Here is a 26946-nt window from a genome sequence, read left to right as displayed (position 1 = left end):
ACAAACCCACTAACACGCCCATTACATCCGGTCGCCGAGGCTGTCTTGCAATTTCTCTGTAAGAAGCAAACACTCTCAGCCACCCGTGCCTCGAAAATCCCACGCCGGTGATGCTTCCACCCTCTGAAGGAGGGACTTATAATCGGAGTATAAATGTTAGAAGACGTGTTCGGAAAAATCAGACCGACGGCTTTACAGAGAATCGGTGAAATGCAAAGGTAAGAAGAAACCCGTCTTGTTTTTCTCCCTTGCACATTTAATAGTTAATATTACTGCGGTTTATTGCTGTAGAATAAATCTGCAGCTTCCAGATTTAGGAGTTTCTTTTTGAATGTCTTTAGATTTCCCCTTGTGCGCTCATAAGCCGTCTCTTTATTCACGGTTGTTGTCGCTGTAGAACAGCACTGACCTGTCGCGTTTCCCTTCAGCTTCCCAAAACCTCAGTTCTCCAACTGGCTATTAGAGCAGGTGGAAACGGGCCAGTATGCTGGCCTGTGCTATGTTGCAACAAACAAGTTCAGAGTCCCCTGGAAGCACAACTCCAGAAAAGACTGCAGTGACGAGGACAGTAAAATCTTCCGGGTGAGTTTATTGCCAGATTAACCTTTGTTATCCGTGCGATCAGATAAAAGGCTTAAAATGACTATGTTGACATTTTTACTGAAATAATAAGCTACTACATTCATGAGTAAGCGACTTACAAACTAAGCGTGTGCTTTAAATAGTTCCAAAAATAGTTTTGTCGTGTTATTGTTACTATCAGGCTGGAGTTGTTTGGCTTGTTGCAGCTGTTCCCAGAGGCAGTTATGGCATACCATCTCTAGTAGTGACACTTGATCTTGAGTCAAAGAAATCCTGTACTAATGTTTTTGATACATTTGATGTGCAAAACCACAGCTTGTTTTCATACTTAGAGCACAATTATTCGCTGGTGCCAGTATTATTAAAGGAATTCTACAGATTTCAGCCAAGTGTCTAAATCTTTCATAAACAGCCACTTCTTCTTAGATGTGAAATGCAAATAGTGTGTAAAACAATTAGGAGGTGCATGTGAAGTCTAATGTGTGTAATTATCTCATAAAATGTATAGTAAGTCTGAATTTTCTACCCGGCTGTCATTATGTTTACACCTCTCGGCGTTCCTCCATAGGCCTGGGCAGTAGCAAGTGGGAAAATTAATGAGTTCCCTAATGACAAAGCCAGGTGGAAAACCAACTTCCGCTGTGCTCTGAACAACCTCTCTGTGCGCTTCAAGATGGTAAAAGATAACTCCAAGAATTCTGATGACCCACATAAAGTCTATGAGATTATCAACACTGCACGTAAGCTAATTGTCACTTAGGCCAAGATTCTGGGGTAAAACTGTTCCGAGTTTGAATGTATAAATAACGCTGATCTTTCATCTTTCCCTGAAGAAAACCAAGACGGTCTGGCAACACGCGACCCTTGGGAGGGCAATGACATTATACCAGATATATACAGCTCTTCCACAGAGTACCTCCTTTCAGCAAATGAGGTTCAGCATCACATAAAGCACACTTTCACTTCTCTTTGTTGGTGTAATCTCACTTGTCTTTGTGCTTCTGTCTAAAAATTAACAGTTTCACTGCCTCTCCCCAATAAACAGCATGATCTGGTTAACGATTTGATGGCCTTGGGTCTTGGCAGCCAGCCAACAGGTAAAGTTTGTCGATTGCATTTGGTTTTCTGTGGTTTATAATGGAGGTTAATTGTAGTTTAAAATGATTTTACTGTCAAAACAGAGGAGCAACTGTGGACAGAGAACTATGGCCAGCAAAATCCACCCGCAACTGAAAGCTATCCTGTAGCAGCCGGAAACAACCAACAGCTTTTACCAGTTCAGCAAACCTGTTATGGAGGTATGTTTATACAAATTTATCTTCCTAGATGAAAGGTTTACTAAAAATATGTGTACATAGTTACCCAAGAAGGAGGGATCTGTTGTCTATTAACTGTTTTGTTTTGTACAGTAACTCCTGCACCAGTACCTCAGCTGGGGCTATTTGACCTAGAGGTATCCATCCACTACAGGAAAAAAGAAATGGTAAAGATGACTTTGAACACTCCCAAACTGCAGCTTCACTACAACTCAGAGGCCCTTGAGTATGACACATTCAAACTCTGCTTCCCCTCCACTGATGGTCTGCTGGACCACAAACAGGTATAATCATTGCATTAGCTAGATGCATGTTTTACACAGTTGTACCATCCAAGCAGACACTAGAAATTATTTTTTATGTTACTTCAAGCATGAAGCTGACAGATTCTGATGTGATAAATAAAATTTGACTTTAGAATAGGACAGATGGATTTTACCCCTAATTTTAGGTACAGTATACTGCTGTGTGATGAAGCATTTTCATGTTTTACTCACCACAACCTTCTTATTACCAGATTGAATACACCAACCGCATACTTAATAGCATCCAGAGAGGTCTATTCTTGGAAGTGCGAGAAACTGGTATTTATGCCTGGAGGCAGGATAGATGCCATGTGTTTGCCAGCACCAGTGACCCTAGTTTGGCTAATGCAGAGCCAGCAAAGCTTCCCCAAAACACCATGGTGGAGCTCCTTAATTTTGAAAAGTTTGTGAATGGTAGGTGTAGATCTTTGCTCATTTATATATTTGTATATACACCATATACTGTCTGTGAAGGTTCTTAGTCATCTAGGTCATCATAGTCTAAGGAGCTTGGAAAGAAAAGCGTCTGGGCTTCTTTGAGTTGCTTGAAGACGTTTCACCTCGTAAGCCAACACCTCTTTTCAAACAGAGGTGGTGGCTCACGGCACCAACTGCCATCCATAATCCAGTTTTGAGATCCCTTCCCAGGCGCCTTAATGCCCACTCACATCCTGGGCCTTCTGACCTCTGGAAATCACATGATAGGGTGGCGCTTGGTTTCATAATGAGTTCAACCGAAAACTTGGCTGATTGTGACCTACACCCATTTTCACGCCTTGGCTCATGTGATTAGGTAGAGGATCATTAGGGGGTCCATTGTTCCTCCTGGGGGGACACTCCCGTAGGGCTTAAATCTGGGACTCTCCACCATTTGACCTTAGAACTGAAGAAGCTTCTCGGATGACAGGTGAAACGTCTTAAAGCAACTTAAAGAAGACACTTTTCTTTTCAAGCTCCTTAGACTACTGAAGTAAAAATGGATTTCATCCTGAAATAAATGACTCCCCCTGAATTTGTTTCAGAATTGAAACAGTTTAAGGAGAACAATGGTAGATCTCCTGAATACACCATCACCATGTGCTTTGGAGAGAAGTTTCCAGATGGAAAACCGCTGGAGAAGAAGCTTATTGTAGTGAAGGTAACACCATCCCCCGAGCCCTGCTTCACCTCAGTTATTCGATTTAATTCAATTTTGTTTTATTTTCTTAGCAATAATTCATGAAAAAAGCACAGCTGGGTACTTGCACTGTAAGACAGAGACTGAACAAAAATAACCCCAAAATTCCCTTTGAGGAAACACCTGGCAACACTTGGCTTTTGGCTGCCACCTGGTGTGGGCTGCCAACTGCCTCAACCAGTTAAAGTTAGAGGGAAGAGGATTTAAAACAGACTACACACAATATAATAATAAAACAACTGGCGTGTTGGGGAATCCAGTAATTGCAGATAAGACCATGCAGGGGCCGAATGACAGGTAACAGTGAAGAAGACTAGACTAAAGGTGCTCTGTGCATAATGGAATATGACCAGTCAGACCTTATAGTAATTAGGTTGTTTATTAGCATAAGTTATCCTGGTCATCCAGACCTTTCTCGCTTCATGGTATGCTTGTAGTTTAACTACCCCAATTGTTTCAGTGGGTTTCATCTGCATAGAAAAATGTATCCAGCACTTTCAGTAGCAAAAGAACCAATCATTGATATGAAAAAAAATTATATATAGAAATAAAGTGTATATACAAGTTTAAATCAAATGTAAGCTTAATTGCATAAAAGCAGAAGGGTGCATAGTATAGTTATAGTTAGAAGAGGTTTGGTGACAGAACGTTAGAGGCAATAGTTTAGACGTGCCGAGGAGGGATAGTGGATATACTGGACAAAGAATGTTGAATGTCGACTTGCCAAGTAGGACATGTTTTTCCTTTAACTATTGTTGCTTATCATCAGCCGTCACTTTCAATGGTTACTTTGTCATCAGCAGTTATGCAACTTTACCGTAAATCTTTCTCTCCATTTCTGCAGGTGGTACCTTTAATCTGTCGACATCTTCATGAGATTGCCCAGATGGAGGGAGCGTCGTCTCTTTACAGCTCCAACGTCAGCCTACAGATCTCACATAACAGCCTCTATGATCTCATCAGCTCCTGCTTTCCCTTGCTAACAGCTGAAGACCCGATGCGGGATGCTGCACTTTTCCCGAACCAGATTTGAAATTTGATCTTTCACTGACTTTTATTTGAAACCACTTTAATTTCCTATGGGGTAATGGGACACATTCTACACTAGGTTCTGAATCAGCTAAAAAGTTGGCCGCTCAGCAGCTGAATGTGATTGTGTTATAGCTGCCAATACTGCCATGTGCCTGCTTTTCACTACATGAGGGGAAATGCCCCATCTACTGCTGTACTGTTACATTACTAACCTCAGTTTAAAAATCGCTTTAGAACTGTCCAATTGTCTTTCATCTAATGTATTGTTAAACTGATATCATTCTATATTAAATGAAATGAATGCTTATTATAATGGTAAATCCATTCTGACAAGCTAAGTTTATATTACTGATTACATATTTATAGAACTACTGTGTGTATGTTTGAAGATAATGATGTATGTGTATAGTAATATTTTTGTGTCATACTGCCACTGGCTATATATGAGAAACTGACCAGCTATTCTTCTTTTCATCTTGCACTTTTTATACTGAATAAACTGCCATTTCCATACCCTTTGCTGTATATGAGTTATGCACAAAGGGTTATGTAAAATCTAAAATAGATTATTTTAAACTTGGTATAGTTTCGTGTAAAGCTAAGACTGTGTTAATAAAATTTTAAAATAAAATAAAACTGCTAATGTTGAAAAATCCCTAAAACACAACTGTAAAAAACAGGACAGACTGTAAGTGAGTACTTGAAATAAACTAAGACAAACATCTCTTTGTCATCAGTGATTTATTATTTGATGTTTCCCTGTAGAAACACCTGGACTGATCAAGTAAATAGAGAAAAAAAACCCACATACATTCAGATAACATGAGCACCTATTTGTTAAATTCTTCCATTCCAAGTTCCTGGCTTTATACAGCACAATTAAAGATAATGACAAGGAAGTTGTACAAGGCAGGTCCAGCAACCTAATTAATCAGTGTTTACAGTCGACAAACTAGTAGAGATAACAGAGTGGCAATTTGCACCACATTCTTTGCAAAAATAACTGGGGTTTTCCACCTTTGCCACTGAGAAATGTGTTGCCCTCACTCCTGAGTAAAAGCTATATTATTTACTATGGAATTGTATCCCTTGTCTAAAAACATAATACTGAAACAAATGAAATCTCACCTATGGATCTTGTATTCATTTTACTCCTTTGGCACAAAAAACTAATATTCTCTGGTTCTTTTAAAAAAATTATGGGTTTAAAAGGAGCTGAAGCTACAGCAAAGGAGAACAGTGAATATGACTATTCACTCCAAATTCACCTGCATTATGCTGAACTGAGTTCATTAGACATGGATATTAGAAATATGAATATGAAAAGAAGCGCTAAATTTAAAACATTAAACAGTCAACTTGAACTAAAACAAATTTATGTCAATCATTCGCAACAGGCAACACGGATGAAAGGAACATACAGGTGAATGTATCAAATCTATATATTATATTTACAACCAAACCTAAAATTATTTTTAAGTCTACTGATAAATTTTCTACAAAAATTGCATAACCATGTGCTCTCTTAACATGTAATTTTCTTAAATATGCATATTCTTCATATTTTCCCGCTTCTCGTCTGACAAATTGAGTTTTGCCTATGATAAATACCCCTTCCCTCTCAAACAAACAAACAAAAGAAATACATAGAAAATTCAAACGCCACGCCACATTGTATCCTACCAGTGATATGCCGGTGGAGAAAGCTACCCGGTTTTTACCTCTATGGGATGGTCTTTGAGTTTTGCCTCTTTAAGGCACACTCTCAAAGTCTCCCATTAAGTTTCTCAGCTGTGTTACAAACGGAGAATAGTTCTTGGCAAGAGACACCAATAGGTACTGTTCAAGTCATCAATGAATAAAGGTTGTGTTCAAAATACCATAAGGATAGAAATCTCAACATTATAGAAAATGTTCCATTTTGAAACTGTGAGCAAAGGTTGGTTGACCTTTTGCACTTGGTATGTTTAGAGTGTGATCACGCCCAATTCTAGGACATAGAATAATATAGCATAATATATGAATATGAAGTGAATATTGTGGGTGTAGTTGTCCCTGCCTATAGTTCCTGCCTCATCGTGGACTGTCAGAGGTTTTGGCTGCTTCAGCCTGGGTGTCTGGGGCTTTTCCTAAATCGTCTCCCTTTTTATGTTTCCTAGCATGTTTATATTTGTCCACATATGCCTTAACCAGATTTCCAACTTTCACTGGGTTGATTTCTCCACTCTTGCTGTGGCACACCTGAGAAAAAGATCATTTCAAATTGTTAAAAGAGACACTGAGAAACTCCTGAGTCACACCTTAAAAAAAAACTGTTTAAGCAAATAAAGAATTAAAAAGAATTTCATCATCATCATATTTTTCTAACCCACCTTCTGGACAGCTTTGCGAAGAATCTCCTTGTATTCATCCTTGTTGATATCTCTCCTTTGGTAGAAAGGTTTGATAGCTAGCTTAACTTCTTCTATCGCTCTCTCTTGCATGTGCAGTTTTTTCAAATACTGTTAGGAGAAATAGAATCATAATTCATGCAGTGACATAATTTTTTCCACACGTTCATTTTGAAACTAACATTTGTGCATGCTTTTGCTTTCATTCGAACTTCAAATTCTTTGACAAATTCGTTCTTCAGTATAGGAAAATGTGTGAAAATTAATTGCACAAATGTTCCCTGCAGCATGGAACATTTGTGCAATTAATTTTCACACATTTTCCAAAGTGTTATCCAAGCAAGCCCAAACATGAAGCATGGTGTCACAATCTTTCTCTCTCTTTCGAATTTGGGGGGCTGGCCAGAGAAGTGATTTTGCACAACATAAGGTGAAGCTGAACGTTGACATTTCCTGCAAATAAAAGGCTACCATGTCTTCCTTTCATTTTGTTGGGCACTTTTTTAATAATTACAGTTGTGAATGTGCGAGTGAATGTGAGTGCGAATGGTTGTCTGTCTTTGTGTGTTGGCCCTGCGACAGACTGGCGACCTGTCCAGGGTGTACCCTGCCTCTCGCCCTATGACAGCTGGGATAGGCTCCAGTGCCCCCCGCGACCCTGAAAAGGATAAGCGGACGCGAATGGATGGATGGATAGTTCATCCATGTATCTCAGTTATCTGAAAAAATTCCCATACAGCCTTCCTGGGATAAAGTTAATGGGAATGGCCCAGACCAGCCCCCCCCCCCAAAAAAAAAACAACCAACAAATTCAGTCTGCAGGGGCATAACATGAAGGTAAAAGTTATAATCAAATATTTATTTAAGCTGAAAATGCATTTCTATTCACCTTGTCTTTCCTTGATAAATCTCCTTCTTCTGCCTCTCCTTGTGCAGTGGCCGATAACTCCCCAGAATGAAGACCATCAGATTTAGAGGAAGTACTGAGAAGACCATCAGCACACTTCTTGGAGGGGTCACTAACAGCTGCAGTAATATCCTGTAAAAGTCAAGGGAGATTATACAGTGACCACCACCTACAAAAATTCAAAATATTCCATCATATAAACACACAGAAAATTGTGGTCATGAATTTAAAATCAAGTCACTCTCCAAATGCACAATTATTTAAAATTCAATTTGTACACATTTGTCCTATACTTAACAACCTGTGTTTTATTGTGTGTCTATACAAATAATTACTAATACTGATGGGTCTAAAACAATACTGTTGTGTCTCTTACAGATACTTGTATGGGGACACAGTTTATAAGTACTGCTTACATGCACAGTTCTACTTTCAGTTACTCTGAAACTGCTTTGGTATCAGTTTCACTTTCTATCACATGTCTCTATAAAAACACCAAACTTGCTTCTTCTGGATAAACACTGCCACCTTCCTACGAATATTGCCATTACATAAGAAATAGCACATGCAAAAAATATCTGGTAAATACTGCAGTGGCAAGTAGCTCAGACCTACCTGACTGGATGCCTGGACTGTCAAAGAAGGTCTGCGAGCCCCTTCCTGCTTTAGCTTCAGTTTATATAGAGCAAGTTCTGTGCAAGGGGGCGAAAAGGAAAGCACAAAAACACACAATTAGCAACATAAGATACACAACACACCTCGGATCTCGGCACATCTTTATACTTGTACTGTAAAACATTAGTTCTGCATGTCTTATGGTAAAAAAAATTAAAAAAATAATATTATTTATTTACATATTAAAAGTCTTTGCTTAAAGACTAGAAAAAGCTGCTAGAAACAGTGTTCAGAGCAGTTTGAAGCTTGAGTTTTCAGTTTATAGGGAACAGTTGTATCCAGGCTATATTGAACAGCAATCACTTCTAAAGGCATTTAAAAATAATGAAGTGACTTAAATAAAAACACATTAGTTAGCATGATATAGTAAAGTAACAATATACCACTTACTGCTCGCAGACTTCTCTGGTTGCGGACCCTCAGGCTCCTGTATATTCCAGGTAACACGCTTCACTTGTGTTTTGGATGTTTTTGCTCCTGCTTTTGTTGATATCTGCTGTACCTCATTCTTCCCGGCCACCACTTCTTTCTCTTGTACGACAGCTGCACCACTACTCTCTGTGTGCTCAGATTTCACGTAATCCAAGGTGTCTAGCATCACATCAATATTAAAGTCATCATCAGAGTCTGAAGGCTGCTGAACTTCCAGTTTTACAGGGACAGTCAATTCAGTGTTTTGATGTTTGGCCACGGCCAACGGCTGAGTCTCAGAGACTGTGTCCTGGTGGCTTTCGTCTGCAACAGGCGGGGTCAGCGTAGAAAAGGAAGTATCGGGGGGTAAGCTGGATACACAGACTTGCTCTGATTTAACAATTGGAATTTCGCAAGTCTCGGTCTTAATGGGGACTTCGATATCCTCTTTGCTTACTGCCAAAGAACAAGTGTCTGTTTCCTCTTTCTTAATCGATATACTAATAGGATTATCTTCAAACATGCCAACCGATGCCTGTTTTTCTTTCTTAATTTCTTTTCTATCCTTTGCTTCTTTTGTACTTTCTGTAGTTTTGAACTGGCTCTCTGCACTGAGGACTTTGTCCGGCTTTTTTACTTTAGAGGTGAAAGAACAGGATGGACCCTCCTTTTTATTCAGATTGGCTTCAACTTTTTCATCTTTACTGTAGCTTTGAGAAACATCTTTCTCTTTTTTCTTGTCTTGCAACCTCTTTGCATCTTTAGAGGATGAAAGAGAAGTTTGGTGTGAGCTTTTGGATGATCTTTCTTCTTTCCTTTTCTCTCTTGAACTGGATCTAGACCTGTTTCTCCTCTTCTCTTTAGATCGTGACTCCACCTTGTCTCTTGAAGAGAGAGACAAATGTTTGCTGTGTTCTCTCCTCCTCTCCCTGGATCTGGACCGGGATTTTGACCGACCGTGCTTACGGTCCTTTGATCTAGATCGGGTTCTGGACCTGGAACGTGAATTGGACTGGGACTTTGACCGAGACCGACCACGTCTTTTGTCTTTTGAAACTCGTCGTCTTTCGTGGTCCCTCTCTTTGTCATCACTTCTCTCCTTGCTCCTTCGTTTATGCTTCTTCCTTGTTGAATGGTCTCTACTGCTGGAGCTGGAAGCAGACCTAAAATGTCCACAATTATAAATCATTCCAGTGAAGGTCAAAATAAAACACAGCATCACTGCCTAATTAGTATAAAGTATATTTGAAAAACTGTTATATATTTACCTGGATCGCCACCTTCTCCTTTCATCTTTTGATCGTGACCTGGACCGCCGTCTCTTTCTGTGAGTCCTATCAGGGGAATTGGGTTGAGAACTGTCTGAGCTTGAGTGTGCCCTATTCCTCTCTCTAGACCGTGATTGCCTGGAACTCCTTTCTTTCTCCTCACGGTCTACTTCTTTTTGCTTTGTGACATGGCCTGAACCATGCTGATCTCCTCTCCTGCCTCTGTCTGTCTCAGATCCACTGGAGGACTGCTCCTTCAAAGCTTTGGAGCTTTTCTTCGTATAGTCCAAATCTCTTGAAGGGGACTTTGAGCATGACATAACATGTGATTTAGTTTCTTCCTTTTGTTTCCTCTTGACAGTTGTAGAGTTATCCACTGATGAATCTTCCTTATCCTTTGAGAGAGATCTGCTGGGAGTTCCAGCACGTTGTCCACTCTTTGCCTCTTGAGTCTCTCTCTCAGTCTTTACAAGATCCAGAGTTTGATCAGCAGGCGGTGTGGTGTCTGTGGTCTCTGAATTAAAAAATCTGTCACCACTGATTTCAGATTCACCTGCATTTTCACAAGGTTCTTTCTTGACTTTGTCAAGTGATACAGTTTGTTCTTCAGTCTTTATGCCTGATAGTCTTGATTCATTTTCAACCTTTACAATGTCCTCCAAGAGTCTGGCCCCAGATGTGGTTTCCTGAGCTATCCCTGGTCCTTCCTGTGTGACCTCAATCTCTGATGTTTCAGTCTTCACCTGTACCAGGTCCTGCTCATTTTGCATTATAGTCTCATTGTTACTTAGACTAGGAGGCTTCCTGTCAAGTGTTACATACTGAGAAGTGCCATCTGGGCTTGTGCCCTCCGTTTCGTCACCTGAGCTGCTTGAATCTGACAGAGTAGGATTAAAGGGATCATATATATTATCTTGCTCCTTACTACCCAGACTACGTGATGCCAAAAGCATTTGTTTATCCCTGTCCAATTGTCTCTTTTTAGCTTCATCATCCTTTTTCCTCCAGTGTTCCTGGAAGGTGCCTACACTAGAAGAGGATGATGCAATGCCTAGCCGCCTTGATTGCCATGGGTTCCCACTAGACTTGATGCGGAAGCTCACTGATGATGACGACGATGATGACGATGATGACGATGAGGAGGAGGCATATCGTGGCTGGCCGGCAGGACACCCAGCGGACGAGGATGAAGAGAATGAATTAGAGAAAGCTGAAGATGAGCTACCTCCATCAGGCCTGTGCCTTGGGGCCTGACCATCAGCCTGGCCCCTTTGCCGGTCTACACTTTGCTGCCTTCCTTTGTCCCCAGAAAGATTATTCATGCCCGTTTCAGGCATGCCATAACCATTATTATTAGGGGTGGATCTCCTACCCTGACCCCTGCTGCTACTAACTTCATGACTGCCATCTTGACTAGTGCCATCATTTGTCATGCCACTACTTTCCCTTTTTATTTTTGGTATTCTAGGAAGTTCTGACACATCTACCCACATGGGTTTTGTAGGTGCCTTTTTAGATTGGCTTTGTGATGGGATCATTCCCTTGCTTTTGGAGCTTGACTCTGCAGTTGGACAGACAGATGACAAGCCTTCCCTAGGGACTCCAAATCCATTGCTTACACGGTGATTAGAGGGTGTGGGTCTGTTTGGACGAGGTGGATGCAAACCTGGATGCCCTCTGAGATCAGAATGGAGAGGTGTTTGTGTGTGGCTAGTTGAAGAAGCTGCTAAAGGAGGTAACCGAGTTGAGCTCTGGGACAATGGTGTGCTCACAGAGGAGCAGGAGGGCCCTGGTTGATCTCTGTTGTAGTTCACAGACACAGAAGTGTCTCCTAGACCTGCTGACATCCCTGGGCTGTTTGCATCTCCAGAGCTACTGCTTTTTCTACTGCCAGGTATTAATGGAGATGGCATCACTGTAACAGAAGAAAGGAAAAAAAACAAAAACAAACAAACTTTAGTTTTCTTGCTAAAATTAAATTTAAGCATCTTAAGGTTTATCATGGTACTTTTTTAAAATATGGACCTCTGCTATGAGGTATCAGGTAGGGCTGCTCAATTAATCGAATTTTAATCACGATTACGATCTGGGCATTCAACGATCATTAAAAATGACTGAGCCGATTATTAGCCCCTCCCTCATTTATCCGCGACACCTTAAAGGCCGGTCCGTGAAAATATTGTCGGGCATAAACCGGTCCGTGGCGCAAAAAAGGTTGGAGACCGCTGATTAAGAGGACCCGAGGGAAGCTCGGAAAGCTAAGCAGAAGTTATTTGGAGAGTGACTGCCGTTGGTTGAAAAGAGAGTTTAAAAAAAAAAAAAACTTCAGTGGTGTTGCACACTATTTTATATTATTTTTTAAAGTCATTGTTAACCCTTTAAAGCCGGTCAGAGCAGCACGCTCCGTTTTGCGTAACTATTTTTAAATCCCTGTAGAACCTGAACCGTGTAAGCTAGCGCAATAATTTGTTTTGCATATGAAACCAGAGGAGTTGTACTTACATCTTATGCCATCAGCTTGTCCTCGGTCACGGTTTCGTTCCACATATAGCTTTGCAAAAATTGCATAAAAAGCGCTTGCAGGAACAAAAACATAATATTCCAGAAACACGCTTTGCCGTTCCTATCAGCTGTTCGTAACACTTCCCACAGTGAAATGATGCACATGCTGTTTTCTTTGCAAATTTGCATCATAGGATTGTTTTTTGTTTTTCCTGCAGTATATAAAAATTGCTGTATCTCCAAAATAAAACTATGAAGACACTCAAAATAAATTTCCTGTGGTGGGAAACTATTTTTTGCAACTTTATTGTATTTAAAGTTTTGAGGGATAAACCTCTTAAATTTCTCCAAGTAGAAATATATGTAAACAAAACAAAAGCGATTTTCAATTTTTTTTTGTAGTTTATTGCACTTTTTTGCAATTTATGTAGTTACTATGGACTTAATGCATACATATTATTAAAATATGGGCTATAACAGTTGTATTGATGTATAGCAACTTGAAATGCTCCCACAAATGGCACTACAGCATGTAAAAAAAAATAATAATATAAGCTCTGGTGGACTTGGTTCTATAGTAGGTCTTAAAGGGTTAAATAAATATCGTCAAATAATCGTGATCTCAATTTCAGTGAAAATAATCGTGATTATCATTTTTGCCATAATCGAGCAGCCCTAGTATCAGGCTATTCTAACTAGAACTGCAATTAAGCTAAGGCAGATCTAGTTCATGTGCCACTAGCTCACCATGGCTGCAAAGAACAACAAAGTATACTATCTCACAGCAGAAGCAGATACTAAACTGCCTGTTCACTTGGCAAAAAATAATTATAACTTAATGTTGCAGTAAAATATAAACAGTAGTATTTAAGAACAAATGCGTGCACCCCGAATGTAAATGTGTGGGATATACTGCACACAGCTAGAAAATACAAGTACACACAATATAAATGCATTTCATAGTCTGGATATGTGACACAAAAATGTATTACATACACCTACTTGGTTTGGTAGCTTTAAGCGAACCATCTCGATTAATGACAACATCAGAACTGTCCATCAAGAGCATGCTCTGTCCTGATAGGATGCTGCCCAGCAGATCAGGCACAGGAGCTGCCTCCACAACACCTCCTGATGGGTGGACATCCATACCCCTCCTGGTATAGCATAGCAAACCTTCAATAAGATTTGTGAAGTATTTACGGATATAAATCAAACGTAACGTTTGTAGATTCATATGTGCATTACAGAATGTATAGGATAAAGTTCTAATCATCTCTTAGTTTACTCAGATTGCACAGAGTGTATATTTGTTAATAATTTGAATCATTTTGGATAAGGATAAGTGTAAGATAATGGGGAATTTCAGTTTTTACTTTATAATTTGTTCAGCGTAAGATTACAGTTAAATTTTATTTTTTCTTGCCTTATTTAATTTTTATGTACTGTTCCTTTAACACACGGTAACTGTGCACGGGGGGAGCGTTCGCGACGGGCAGTATGGAGCTACAGGGGCTTTAACTAGCTGTGGAGAAAAACAGTTTCTTACCGTGTTTGCAGTGTACAGGAACATTCAAATGGATCACTGTATTTCAAAACTGTGGAAATACATGTTTGCCTGTTTGTTTTTCGACTACAAGCGGACTTTGTGGATTATGTTCAACTGCACTAAGACACGCGTACGGCCCGACTACCAGCTAGTGCTTCCGCGGTAATAGATATGTTTTAATGTTCACCAGAAATTTCAAGCTTTAAAAAAATGGCAAGTTTTCATCTCCTATCTGGAGCAGATTTAATATTCTATAACTACAATCAAGGGTGAAAAATGGTCACAACAGATGCGACAGAGAGGTGAATCGTTCTAGACATTTGCATGTTATGTTCAAAAACCACAATCAACATAAAAGTAGCTGTCAGGTGTGGCCATTCATTCTTTTGAGGTTAAGTTTTTCCTTACCTTTTCAGCCATTTCCATCTTAATTTCTAAGGTTTACAATTACAAGCCCCTATCATTGATATTAACTGCCTGAACTGTACCAAAATGTTGAAAGTCATGTTTTTTCCTCTCATAGTGACCAACTGAATGTGTAGTTTTAAACATGGCTCAAAATCATATTTAGGAGTAATTTAATAGTAATTAAGGTATTTATGCTCATGGTTTTTAGGTAGATTAACTTCTACAATTAACAGAAAAAAAAAAGATATGCATACCAACATACGTAAAGAGCTGATAATTGACTGTGTGCACATTAGCATATGCTACTTCCGGTGCGGAAACTCCTGTGGGGAGCTTTGTTTCCGGTGTCCTATTTGCGCCTGGTTTATGGTCCAAAACAAGTTAAGCAAATGAATGAATCAAGCGGCGATTTACATTTCTATAGATGTCTAGGGCAGTTACCCAATATATCTGTAAATGATGTTCATCGACTTGTTGATATTTTTTCCCTGCACCTCAGGACAAAAGAGAAAATGGATTCAAATGTTATATTTCTCAGCTGTCCCTCGTTTATAGCGGGTGTTATGTTCTAAAAATAACCAGCGATAGGTGAAATCAAGTAGCCAATTTTATTTTTTGATGGTGCAAAACGTTTCGTGGACATACAGTACTGCACTTCAGAGTCACACTGCTAGCGATCGATGCAGCGACAGGAGAGACGTCACGGAGGAGATCGTCTGCAGCGATCAGGACGCAGGACACAATGTGACATAAAAAAAAAATAAGCATGCAAACTTGCACTAAAAAATCTGCGAAACAGCGAGGTGAAAGGTTAACCGCGTTATTAGCGAGGGACCGCTGTAATTTTTAAGGTAAGTCACAACATACCCTTCGTAAATACTAATGTATAGAAACCCTTACCAGCAATCATTCATTTTTTGTGTGGCTTTTTTCACGGTTTGTTAACATGCTGTGTAGGTGTGTACTTGACTAGCTGATCTCGACATAATGGGGGAAACATCTGGTTTGACTATTCTTCACCTGTAGTTTGAATGCTGAACATTTGCCTGTTTAAATCATAAGACCAGTCACTATACAGAGATACTTCTGAATGTGGACGATGTGTCTTCTGCATGCAGTAATGCAGTTCTGCTTGTGTTGAGTGATATAAACAACTGATCGATCTAAACTCTTTAAACGTCAAAATTGATCATTAGATTTTTTATGACACAACAGTGGTGAGTGTTCCCACCTTCTGCTTTTTGTAACTTAACGCGATCTTTCCGTTTTCGAGTTTTGGACATGATTTTGGAGTATATCGTCGAAGTAGCGATTGACTGCAAAGTAAAGCTACCGGAAATGTACAACCCCACATCCGGTCTCAAACCAGGAAGTTAGCATTTTCTCGTGCACAGTGTCAATATGAGCCTTACCATATAAAATTGGGGTTGTTGATAAAATGACTCACTTTATCAGTAGTAGCAGTAGTAGTAAAACGACGTATGATGCATCAATCATGTTGCTTACATTTTAATAAACAACAGTTAGCACAATAGCACAGATCCAACTAAAGCTACCTGTATTTAATTAGTTTGTTTAATACAATAATTATACAGATGAATTAACTATGAATGTCTGAGCATGAGCAAAGCAAACAAATACTGCAAGCTTTATTCAACTTTTCAGTTGTTTTTAACCTAATCCATGTCCCAGGGCAAACAGGAAATGATACCTGGAAAGACTTGCAGTGATTGGTCGAGCCACGGGCTGATGAGAGCGAAGCGCTGAGCAGGAGATCCCTCGTCTCTTGGCCTCCAGTAGCGATGAAACATGAGCCTGCTGTTCATCCTCCTCACTGGTCAAATGGGCACCATAGGTTCAAAAAGAAAAGGAAAAAAGTTAGCTTAATACAGTGGTTCCCAAACTCCCCTTTGTTTTACAAGACCTGCAAAAAATTACAGGTTACAATAAAATAAACCACTACCCTCTTTTAGATAACAGAAAAACAAAACATCTTTACGGTGTAATTATTTTACGTATTTTTTTTTTTTGTGTGTAAGAATATTCAACACTGCTATCAATACATCTGGGTTAATAGTTCTAACCGAATAAGTTTAGTGAAACAGTGAGACATACAGGTGCTACTCAAATCTTGAAAATCAGTATTTTTCATCAGTTATTTAAGAAATTAAACATTCAACATATTCTGCACTTGTGATATGTAAAAAACAAAAACATTTCATTTTTCATTTTTATAATTGACAGTTTGATAAATATTAGAAGATTTAATTTCAAGCTTGAATAAACTGCTGTTCAAACAGGTAAAATACCAATGGGTTTGCTGACTGTCATTGCTGTCATGGGCCAGACACCCAGTCTTTCCTGAAACCCAGAGACAATCTATGGTTTGCTGCCATTATGAAAATGAGAAAACACCCAATTTTAAAAATACAGATGAGCTAAAGGCTACTACTAAAGCAACCACCACAGCAGCACAAAAAGCTGATAGCTTTCATGCTACACTGCACTGACACAATAATTTTCTTAGAAATCTGTCTTTGATTGATCTTAGAAAAAATAAATAAAAAGAAAGGCTTGAAATATTTCACTTTGCACGTAACAAATATAGAATTATATGAAGGCTGATTACTTTTAAATGAAACTACATAAATATGAACTTAATGATATTCTAATCTTTGTATATAGAGCTGAGTCTCTTACCGATCCACAAATGGATCCAAATCAAATGGGTCTCCATAGATAGAGAGGGATGCAGCTCCTATGTCAGCACGCATATTGCTTAGTGTGTGCTCTGATGGCCTATAAACTGTTGGAAGCGATGAGCTCTTCTTGTCCTTTACAATTCCAAGACTATTAGCAATACGGCTTCGTGGAGTGGCAACCTTCTTCATCATCTAACAGGAAAAGAGAGTTGTTCTTGAAATCTTTCATAGGACTACAATAGAAATTTCCATTGTTGAAATGAAAATGAAGAATGTTTAAAATCACATATATAAATGTTTGATGTTGATAATAGACTTACCATCCTTCTCCTAGATTTATTCCTCCTTACTTTTCGTTTCCTCCTCTTGACTCCCGTGCTAGACACTTTACCATTTTTAGCAGATGTCTTCCTACTTTTCACCTTTTTGTGCTTTCCTGGACAGGTGACGAAATAGAGGGGAGAGGGAAAAAAAGCATTTTATCATCAGTTTATTCACTCATCATCTGTTCATGCAAGTACTTTTATCTAAAATAATTCCTTCATATATGTCCTTACTTACCAGTTTTGCGTTTACGGCTAGATGCTAAACGAGGTGTTAAGTCCCGTATGTATACAGCTGTGTTGAGCCCAGCAATCACAGCATTAATCGTTTCATCCAGCCAAGTGGACTGTATCAGATATGTCGGGGCCAGCTAATGGGAAAAGGGTTGCGTTACTCCACTGCTTTGCTTTCACAACGTTCTGCAAACTTGACTCTCAAACATTAAATGCTACTTAGCAAAAACATATTAGTTGGCATTTAAGACACTTAAAAGTCAAAAATGCATGGCTTTTTTTTTTTTTGCAGTCAATAGCACTAAAGTATATTATCCAGATACATGACAATACCAACAGCATTCCCAGACTGCATACCTCCACCAGGGCTGAAAATTTGCAGAAAATTTTCAAGCAAATCTGTCCATGACTTTTTGATAGATCCTGCTAACAGCTAAAAAACAATCAAGCTGCTCCAATCACATAATCCCCGTGGTAGAGGTAATAAGTGTTTAATGGTATTAATAAATGTATTACGCGGAACAAATAACTTTGTTAAGCTTTGACACAATAAGCTGCAAAATCCAACAACGCATGAATGCAACAGTAATGAGTTAGAAAATAAGCCAAGACATAAGCATCACGCTTCATGCCAAACCTGCGACGTGCGTGCCTGTGTGATGCGATGTCGGTTGACATTGGCTCGGACCCTCTCACTCTGCTGGGTACGGGCAATGGCTCTGGTGGGGCCTGAAGCACGGGCTTGTGATCGACTGGTGGCAGGACGTGCAGTAGAAGGCAGGCTGTCAGCATCACTGAGTTCCTCAGCTGAACCTCCTGATAAAAGGAGATTTTAAAGTTTGATTTGTGAAAGGCTGTATTAGGGTGCATTTTTTCCCGAAATCTTTTTTTTTTTTTTAGAAAATTAAATGTATAAACATCAATTACACAAAGAATAAACTTTTAAAAGCAAGATAAAACAAAATTTAAGCCAACAGGGATACTTTTCAGTATATGTACAAAACTGTATATTTATTTAATTAACATTTAGGTTTTGTTTTTAATTACTATCAGTGAATGATCACGTGCTGCACAAAGAACTTCATTAACTTGAAGGCTTACTTGAGTTACGGTTGTTGGCTTCACACTCAGGACAGAACCATTCCTCTACAGGAACAGAGTCAAGGGGCGGCGTGAGGCACTCCATGTGATATCTATAGAATAAAACACCTTACTGTTAAATATGCAAGCATTCATATGCATGAGTCACAATATGAAGGCTATTTAGCAATGATAAGTAGGTTGAGCGATTGGACGAATATATCAACTATCGACGACAGTTTTTACAAGGGCGATTTATTTATTTATTTATTTACCCGTAAGTACGTTTGCTAATAGTTATGGAGCTAACAGAAGCAGTCAACAGAAAAAAATAATAATAATAGCGCTGTTGTAACACCACCCTCTTTCATCTGTGAGCGAAATGCACCCTCCTCTAGTGATGTGTCGGTCGCGAACAAAACGGCTCTTAGAACCGGATCTTTGACGTGAACGACGCAAGCCGGCTCCTTCCCCCCCCCCCCCTTTCTCTCACCCTCTTTCTCGCACGTTTTGTCCGCTTCACTCCGCATGCAAGCCTTGTGCTTTGCGCTGGGAAGAGGGGGGAAGGGGCGGTAGTTACACTCACAGTAGCACAGAAACAGAGCAGGAGGGAAAGACAGAAAGAGAGCCAGGGACAACAACGTCACATTAGAAAGGTATAGTAATCATCCACAACTATTTTCAGTTGCGGATGATAAAGGATTCAGAAAGTTTATTCATGCAGGCCCATATGACAGAGAATATGCATGTTCTTTTTGTTTTCATATTTTAATTTATATTTAATTGTGTTGTGTGGTTTGTAGTGTTTTGCGTTGTTTCACTTTAAATTTGTTTAAAAGGAAAAAGCTGAAAATTTAAATAGTTACAAGTTGAACTGTGAATAGTTGTTTTTGTATTAAATGGTAAATGGCCTGCATTTGTATAGCGCTTTTCTAGTCCCCAAGGACCCCAAAGCGCTTCACACTACATTCAGTCATTCACCCATTCACACACACATTCACACACTGGCGATGGCAAGCTACATTGTAGCCACAGCTGCCCTGGGGCGCACTGACAGAGGCGAGGCTGCCGGACACTGGCGCCACCGGGCCCTCCGACCACCACCAGTAGGCAACATGGGGTTAGTATCTTGCCCAAGGATATTTGGCATGCAGCCAGGAGGCAGCCTGGGATCAAAACACTGACCTTCTGATTAGTGGTTGACCTGCTCTGCCACCTGAGCTAAATGATTTATTTATTACATTTTATGTGGAGTGAATAAATAAAAGTATATTTACAGTGGCCCCTAGAGACAAAGCACGTAAAAACTCCAAAACAAGTACAAAAGACAACAGAAGTGCTCCAGGATGCTAGGCGCAGTGTTGAGCTTTTGTTACCTACTGGCTACACAAGCCAGGAAGTACCAACGACCGGATTTGGTGTGTGGTAGTAACAGGTAAATGAACTTTTTTTTAAATTATTTTAATATATATATGAGGGCTTGTGTATAAATACACAAACAACACACATATGCTTTCAGTTGTGTAATTTAAGTGATCTAGGTAGCTCTGTTTTCGAAGGTCAGTTAACGCTAGAAATGTGTTTTGGAGTTTGTACGTGCTTTGTCTCTAGGGGCCACTGTATATATTTATATATAAACATATAATAATTACATCCTTAGATTTACCTCTTTCATCTGGTTTAAAGCCAAAGAAATTCGAAATTGGCGACATTATATATTTTTTTTAGTGCTGTCAGCGTTAACGCGCCGTCATCATGACTCACGCGATTAACAATTAACCCATCTGGAGCGCGGACTGAGTCAAAATACCTGAAATGTCTGTGTCAACGCATTTCGGCAGTTTGTCCAAATTTTGTTCATTCTGCACTCCAGATGGGTTGAGAATGTTAAAATTTTAATGGTGATGACTGCGTTTAAGCTGCTTTAACGCTGACAGCGTTTCGTTTTTTTGGAAACTAGTTCGTCCATGTTTGGACTTCTGTGTTGTAAACGTGCGAATCAGTCCGTGGATGTTTACATAGCCCCGCCCATCAAAACGTCTGCGCATGCGTGAATATATCACCCATCGGCGATTGTTGGACTGACGGTTGCCGGTTGGAAAATTTCTACATAACGCCCAACCCTAAATGATAATGTAAACTTCACCCTGCATCACAGCCGTCACATAGCAGCAGGCGGTCCTCTCGGTCACTGCCCCCACAAACTTCACAGTTGGTCTGCTCCAAGTCCAAATTAACGGTTTCCTCTTGCCCTTCCTTCACAGGCTTTTGCACAGTTATCTAAAAAGCAGCAATAATCATAAAGACACGTAGGAAAATAGAAAACATAACACAATGTACTTTGAGTAAAATGAGTTAATAATTGTTTCAAACTCACCATTTTTTTCACTTTGCCTCCATAACATTTCCTGAGGTATATACTGTTAAAGGCCATACGGTCGACAGGACACGAGTTTGCATTCTGGAGGAGAAACAAACAAAAAACAAACACTAACTGAGCCGCTGACCTTTCTCTTCCTCTGATTTCTCATCAGCGTTCAACACTCTGCAGCCTTGTATCCTGGCCACTAAACTTTCCTCCCAATTTCACCTGGATGATCAGCTAATCCTGTGGATATTGGACTTTTTGACCAACAGGACTCAGAAAGCTTGGATCAACAACTCTCTTTCCGGTCTCCGTTCCACCTCCACTGGCTCCCCCCAGGGCTGTGTGCTCTCCCCCCTGCTCTTCATCTACAGCGATGACTGCAGATCCACACAGCCCAACTGTCACCTGGTGAAATATGCTGACAGCACAGTTCTCCTGTCACTGCTGTCAGGCCCCTGACAACACCACGGGCCCGCTCTTCAGGAGTTTGTAGAGTGGTGTGACAGCTCCAAACTTGAACTGAACATGAGCAAAACCAAAGAGATGGTGGTGACCTTCTCCAGTAGGCAGAGGGATCTGGCTGCTTCAGTCACCACCACCATCCATGGGAAGCCAGTGGAGGTAGTTGAGGAGCACAAATACCTGGGAACCATCTTTGACAACCTCCTGAAATTCACTGCTAAGACAGAGGAGATTCTGAGGAGGTGCCACCAACGGCTATACCTCCTAAGGAAACTCAACTCCTTTGAAGTCAGCACACCCATCATGATGACTTTTTACTATGCCTTCCTGGAAAGCATCATGAGCTTCTCCATTACCTGCTGGTTCCACTCCCTCAGCCTTCAGAACAGGAACAGACTGCAGCACACTGCATCAGTGTGCTCTAAAATCATTGGACTGCCTGTCAGAACTCTTGCACAGGTTTTCAGCCAACAGGCACTTAGACAGGCAGCCAAAATCATCAATGACCCCTCTCACATTCTTCACCCCACATTTCAATAGCTCCCCTCTGGGCGGCGCCTCCGCTGCATTTCCTGCAGGACTAAGAGGAGGAGAGCCACCTTTGTCCCCAAAGCCACTCTGCTTTTTAACTCCAGCCGATAAGACCATTTCCCACACCAGAAACATAAACTACTCTACACTCTTTTATATTGCTGACACTTTATTCACTTTTAGTCACTTACGGTTATTTATTCACGTAGTCACTTTAATTTTAAAACTGTGCAATTTTAAAACTGTGTATAGTGTAAACTCTGTGTACTGTGTAAAGTCTCTATTTTTGTTGTTTTTGTGTTTTAGTGCAAGTTAAAGACAACACATTCTCTGATCTCCCATTTACATCTGTGCTCATTTTTACACACATACTGTATATTCTGTGTATTTATTATGTCATTCTTATTGCCTGTTTATGCCCTGCCCTTATCTTTAACGTCATGCTGCCCTGTTGTATCCTAATTGCGCCTTGGGGATAAATAAAATCTTTATGATTCTACCACAAAAGCATAAAACTGCAGAGAAAATAGCGATTATTAGAAAATGTAAGACACTTCATAAGTAAACGTTTTCTTTTGTTCATACATCATAAATTCAGACCCACCTTGGCCCATTCCAGGATGCAGTCGAAACAGAAGTAGTGCTCACAGTTCTCTGGTGTTGCCACAGGCTGACTGTTGAGAGAGTTAAGGCAGATGGGACACTTTTCTGCGTCCTCATCAGAGCTCATCATTGCAAGGTCTGCAGAGGTTCCTCCAAAAGCTCCATCTTCCGGCTGAGCATCTTCTTCTTCTTCTTCTAGATCTAATAAAAATTACCAGAAATATATTCTACATAAACTGGCATAAACAAAACAAAAGTTGTGCACAGAGTAGCACAGATCCTTAGGAAAAAAATAACTCTTTACTTTTTTCCTACTGATTATCAGCAAATTTTACGCTTTTCACTTATGCAAAGCTGGGTCATGGGGGCTTAGCCCAACCAACATACACAGGAAACTCATGTCAGCTGCTTGTAACCAGGATCTTGTTCTTTCAGTCACTTCCCCAAGCTCATAAACATAGGTGAGTGTTGGAACATAGATCAATTAGTATACCAAAAACTTTACTTTCTGGTTCAGCTCTCTCTTCACCACAGTGGTCCAGTACAGTGCTCATATTACTGTTTCCCATCAACCACACTCTCCAACTTTCCATCACTTACAAACAAGAGCCCAAGATATTTAAACCTGTATGCTCCAGGCAAACAACTCTCCCCCAAACCTAGAGGGATCTGTCAACCATTTTCAAGTAGAGAACAATAGGCTTTAATTTGGAATTTTCATGCCTTAATAATAGCATTCAGTCTATTAAATTATACAGTCTGCATTTTGGCCAGCTTTCCTTCCTGGCTCTAAGCAGACTTTTTCAATAAAGCACTTATACGGTAAAGGCAAATACTTATTCAAACATCTTTTCTTTAACGTAAGATATGGCATTTCTCCTATCATATACACACTGCAGTGATACTACGCATTTAAACTCATACTTTCATATTTTACAGTCTCTCTTTGTAAAATATGCCATTATGCTGTCCATGTTTGTAACTGATCATGTGATACTAAACCGCTTCTTTCATGTGAAGGTTGATGGTTTGATCCCAGTCTGCATGCCAAGTGTCCTTGGCAGGATATTAATCTCATGTTGCTCTCCGATGCATCCATCGGAGTATGAATGTGTGTGGATGGTAGTTAGGAATCACTTAGAAACAGTAGAAAAAAAGTGCTCATATGAATGGGTGAAAGTACTAGTTGTGTAAAGTGCTTTGAGTGCTCCAGTCCATTTACCATGTGAACACAGTGATAGAGTAGGAAACCCTGCGTTAACTTCGCAAATTGAAAACCACCTTCATGAATCAACTAGCCTGACTGCTGATTTTAAAGTAAGCAAATATAGGTAAGAAGAAGATGTCCTAAGTATGCAAACTTCGCTTCTCAAATATGCTTATGATACTTAAAATAAGATTCAGATCACAAAGATGTTCAGCCAACAAAAAATACATATTGAGTCACTCCTACCATCCTCTTCTTCATTCCCTTCTTCTTCTTCCTCCTCCTCATCTCCATTTACTTGGCCATCCTTTTCTTCATCCCCACTTTCAGATTCTCCCTCCTCAGACTCCACGTCTGAGTCATCAGAGTCATCTAAAGGGAAAGGTTAACGTGGAAAAAAAACAAAAAATAAAATAAAATAAAACAAACAGAAAATGCAGTAAAACTTTAAAGTATGTGGGGCTCCCGATCAAGGGAAACTACTACCTGATATGGCCCACAGTGCAGCTCTTTTTCCTCTGCTGTGAGATGTGCTGCAATTGATCAGCTCATCTTGGCTGTCGTCTTCATCCATGGTTGACCATCAGAACAGCATCAGCAGCAACTTTTCTAATACAATATAACAATTCAAAGATTTAACACAAATGCAGAAATAAAGAAGGTAATAACTGTTTTCCCCTAATGAAATAGATCGTGATAATCATGTATTGCTGTTAACATATACGCGAATCTACGCACTTAAGGAATTTTGTTATTTACACCCGCCCCTCTCTGCCCCAATCAGGAATCGAAAATGGTCTCAGAGATGTATTACTAGAATGAAGTGACAAATCACTTTTCTTAAGCGACACAAGTGTCATATCACTGTATATGCAGTCATTTCTGAGACGATATTTTCACTCTTTTGATGGTTTTTAATTGCTTGCACACAAATACAAAAGGCTTTCCTAACACCCGGTAGCTAAAGGACAACCTATGGACTCTGCAGGAGCTACATTTGTAAACAAAGAAGAAACTAGGGACCAAACATTGCGTTTTTCCTTTTCTCACAGATAAAATAAGCAAGCAGCACATATAAAAACATCCACTTTAAAGCTATCCGCTGCGACAAGAACATAGCATTTTCTGTATAACCGTACTTAAATGCCGCTAGCTAGTAACGTTAGCACCAGTGTAGCATGTTAGCTAGCATTGGGACGCTAAAATTAGAAAACGTCAAGTACAAGCTGGCTTGAAGTCTTTACTGAAAGCACTCAGTATGTCCGTAATTTATTCAAACTCTCCGTTTAACCCATGTAACTGTGGCGTTCTATTAAAGCAATTAACAGTAATATATGACCTACCCTATTCAGAGGTGTAGGGTATATGTTCAGAGTGGTTTGAAGTCTCCAGGGTTGTTGACTGACACCACCGGCTGGTTGGAGACGGAAATGGCCGCGTGCAGTCAGAAGAATTGGCTCTTAAAGAGATAGTGTCCTCTTATTTGAAATCAGCTTATATTTAGTGATCACTAGGTTCATTTTTGTTGTTGTTGTTGTTTTTCTTAAAGACACGTTTGAACAGTAGGCTATTTCACGCAAGATTAATTAGGACAAAACGAGTAGTCAAAGTTGTCAGCTTGATATCCAAGACCAGATTTAGTCATGTCTGCGCCAGCACAAAACCCTAATGGCAATCGATAAAGCTGTTATCGGGGTTTACCAAAGAGGCGCAGTGTCAGTTTTGTGACTGAAAATTGACGTAATGATGCATTCCCAAAGATGTGACCATAAAAAGTTATTTTGGTAATCTACTGACAGTGCGATAATTCATGGGCCATTCTACGACTGCACAACATTTTCTGTTCCACACGTGATTTTTAATGCACTTTTTCTTTTTTGATTTTGTTTTAAAGAACACTGCCAGTTTTGACCCACAACATTGAGTGGCACGACAAAGAGGAATTGGCATGATCCAGTCATGTGCCAACACCATGGGTGGGACAAAGGTCAGTCTTCTTTGACATATTTTATATTTCATTCAGTCTTTTCTGATTAGACTGGGTGTAATCTTGTTTTACCATATAATTTTTAAATAGAATAATCATAGATTTTTCTAGCTCACAAGTGTTTACTCTATTACCTTTGTAATAGTTCAATTCACTTCAATTTTATTTATATAGCGCCAAATCACGACAACAGTCGCCTGAAGGCGCTTCATATTGTAAGGTAGACCATACAATAATACAGGGGAAAACAACAACAACAACCACATGACCCCCTATGAGCAAGCACTTTGGCGACAGTGGGAAGGAAAAACTCCCTTTTAACAGGAAGAAACCTCCGGCAGAACCAGGCTCAGGGAGGAGCAGCCGGTTGGGGTGAGAGAATGAAGACAGGATGAAAGCCATGCTGTGGAGCCAGAGATTAATAACAAGTGTGATTCGGCAGAGAGGCCTATTAACACATACTGAAAAGGAAATACTCATTGCATCATGGGAATCCTCCAGCAATCCCCCAGTTCATGTAATAGTCTGAGTTATTACATGAATACTGTATTTGAGTAAAGATTTAAGAATGAATTATGTTTTTTATTAAATACACAACAGAAACATACAAAATAGGAATATTTAGTTTTAAAATGTTGCTTTTTTTAAATAACATCTCAACAGCAGTGCAGAGTAGGAGCTCAGAAACTAGCACAGAGGAGCATGAAGGAAAGCATAATGCTTACAGTGTAGATTTTAAACAGATTTCTTCTGAAAACAGTGTGTTAAAAAAAATCTGTGGGGATTGCATGAGGTCTGATTTTAGGTGGTAGAACTGTATACCATAAAGCAGCTCTCTTTCAATATAACCCTAACCCGAATTTGAAGTCCACTACAATATGCAAGGGAGAGAAATTAAGTTATAGAGAGAGGATACGAGCATCCAGG

At 39.8% G+C, this 26946-nt stretch overlaps 2 protein-coding genes across 3 annotated transcripts; one reads left to right on the top strand and one right to left on the bottom strand.

Moving 5' to 3' along the window:
* irf7 (interferon regulatory factor 7) lies at window positions 1-5497 on the top strand. Its single transcript, XM_085461406.1, has 10 exons — window positions 1-218; window positions 429-582; window positions 1151-1322; window positions 1416-1516; window positions 1628-1679; window positions 1764-1880; window positions 1992-2182; window positions 2416-2617; window positions 3226-3341; window positions 4225-5497. Exons 1-10 carry the CDS (start codon window positions 154-156, stop codon window positions 4411-4413), a joined length of 1359 nt encoding a protein of 452 aa, XP_085317532.1. The 5' UTR covers window positions 1-153; the 3' UTR covers window positions 4414-5497.
* phrf1 (PHD and ring finger domains 1) lies at window positions 5137-25459 on the bottom strand. 2 transcript variants are annotated; one of them, XM_085461403.1, is made up of 19 exons: window positions 25376-25459; window positions 24519-24641; window positions 24279-24404; window positions 22827-23026; window positions 21239-21322; window positions 21008-21141; window positions 18883-18974; window positions 18419-18597; window positions 17786-17918; window positions 17545-17660; window positions 17223-17416; window positions 16234-16356; window positions 13568-13722; window positions 10064-11978; window positions 8775-9958; window positions 8325-8401; window positions 7692-7841; window positions 6785-6913; window positions 5137-6653 (listed from the first exon to the last, which is right to left on the bottom strand). In XM_085461403.1, the coding sequence occupies exons 2-19, from the start codon at window positions 24604-24606 to the stop codon at window positions 6486-6488; spliced, it is 5247 nt and encodes a 1748-aa protein (XP_085317529.1). In that variant the 5' UTR covers window positions 24607-24641; window positions 25376-25459; the 3' UTR covers window positions 5137-6485. The 2 variants fall into 2 exon arrangements, with proteins under 2 accessions (XP_085317529.1, XP_085317530.1); XM_085461404.1 differs by having other exon boundaries at window positions 18434-18597.
* Window positions 25460-26946: the final 1487 nt, after the last annotated feature.

This window comes from Copadichromis virginalis, linkage group LG7, assembly GCF_057382275.1.
Source record: "Copadichromis virginalis isolate Kocher_CV1m ecotype Utaka linkage group LG7, C_Virginalis_male_GT1.1, whole genome shotgun sequence".
NCBI lineage: Eukaryota > Metazoa > Chordata > Actinopteri > Cichliformes > Cichlidae > Copadichromis > Copadichromis virginalis.
The sequence above is the reverse complement of the archived record's forward strand: the minus strand, read 5'-3'. Positions and strand labels throughout refer to the sequence as shown.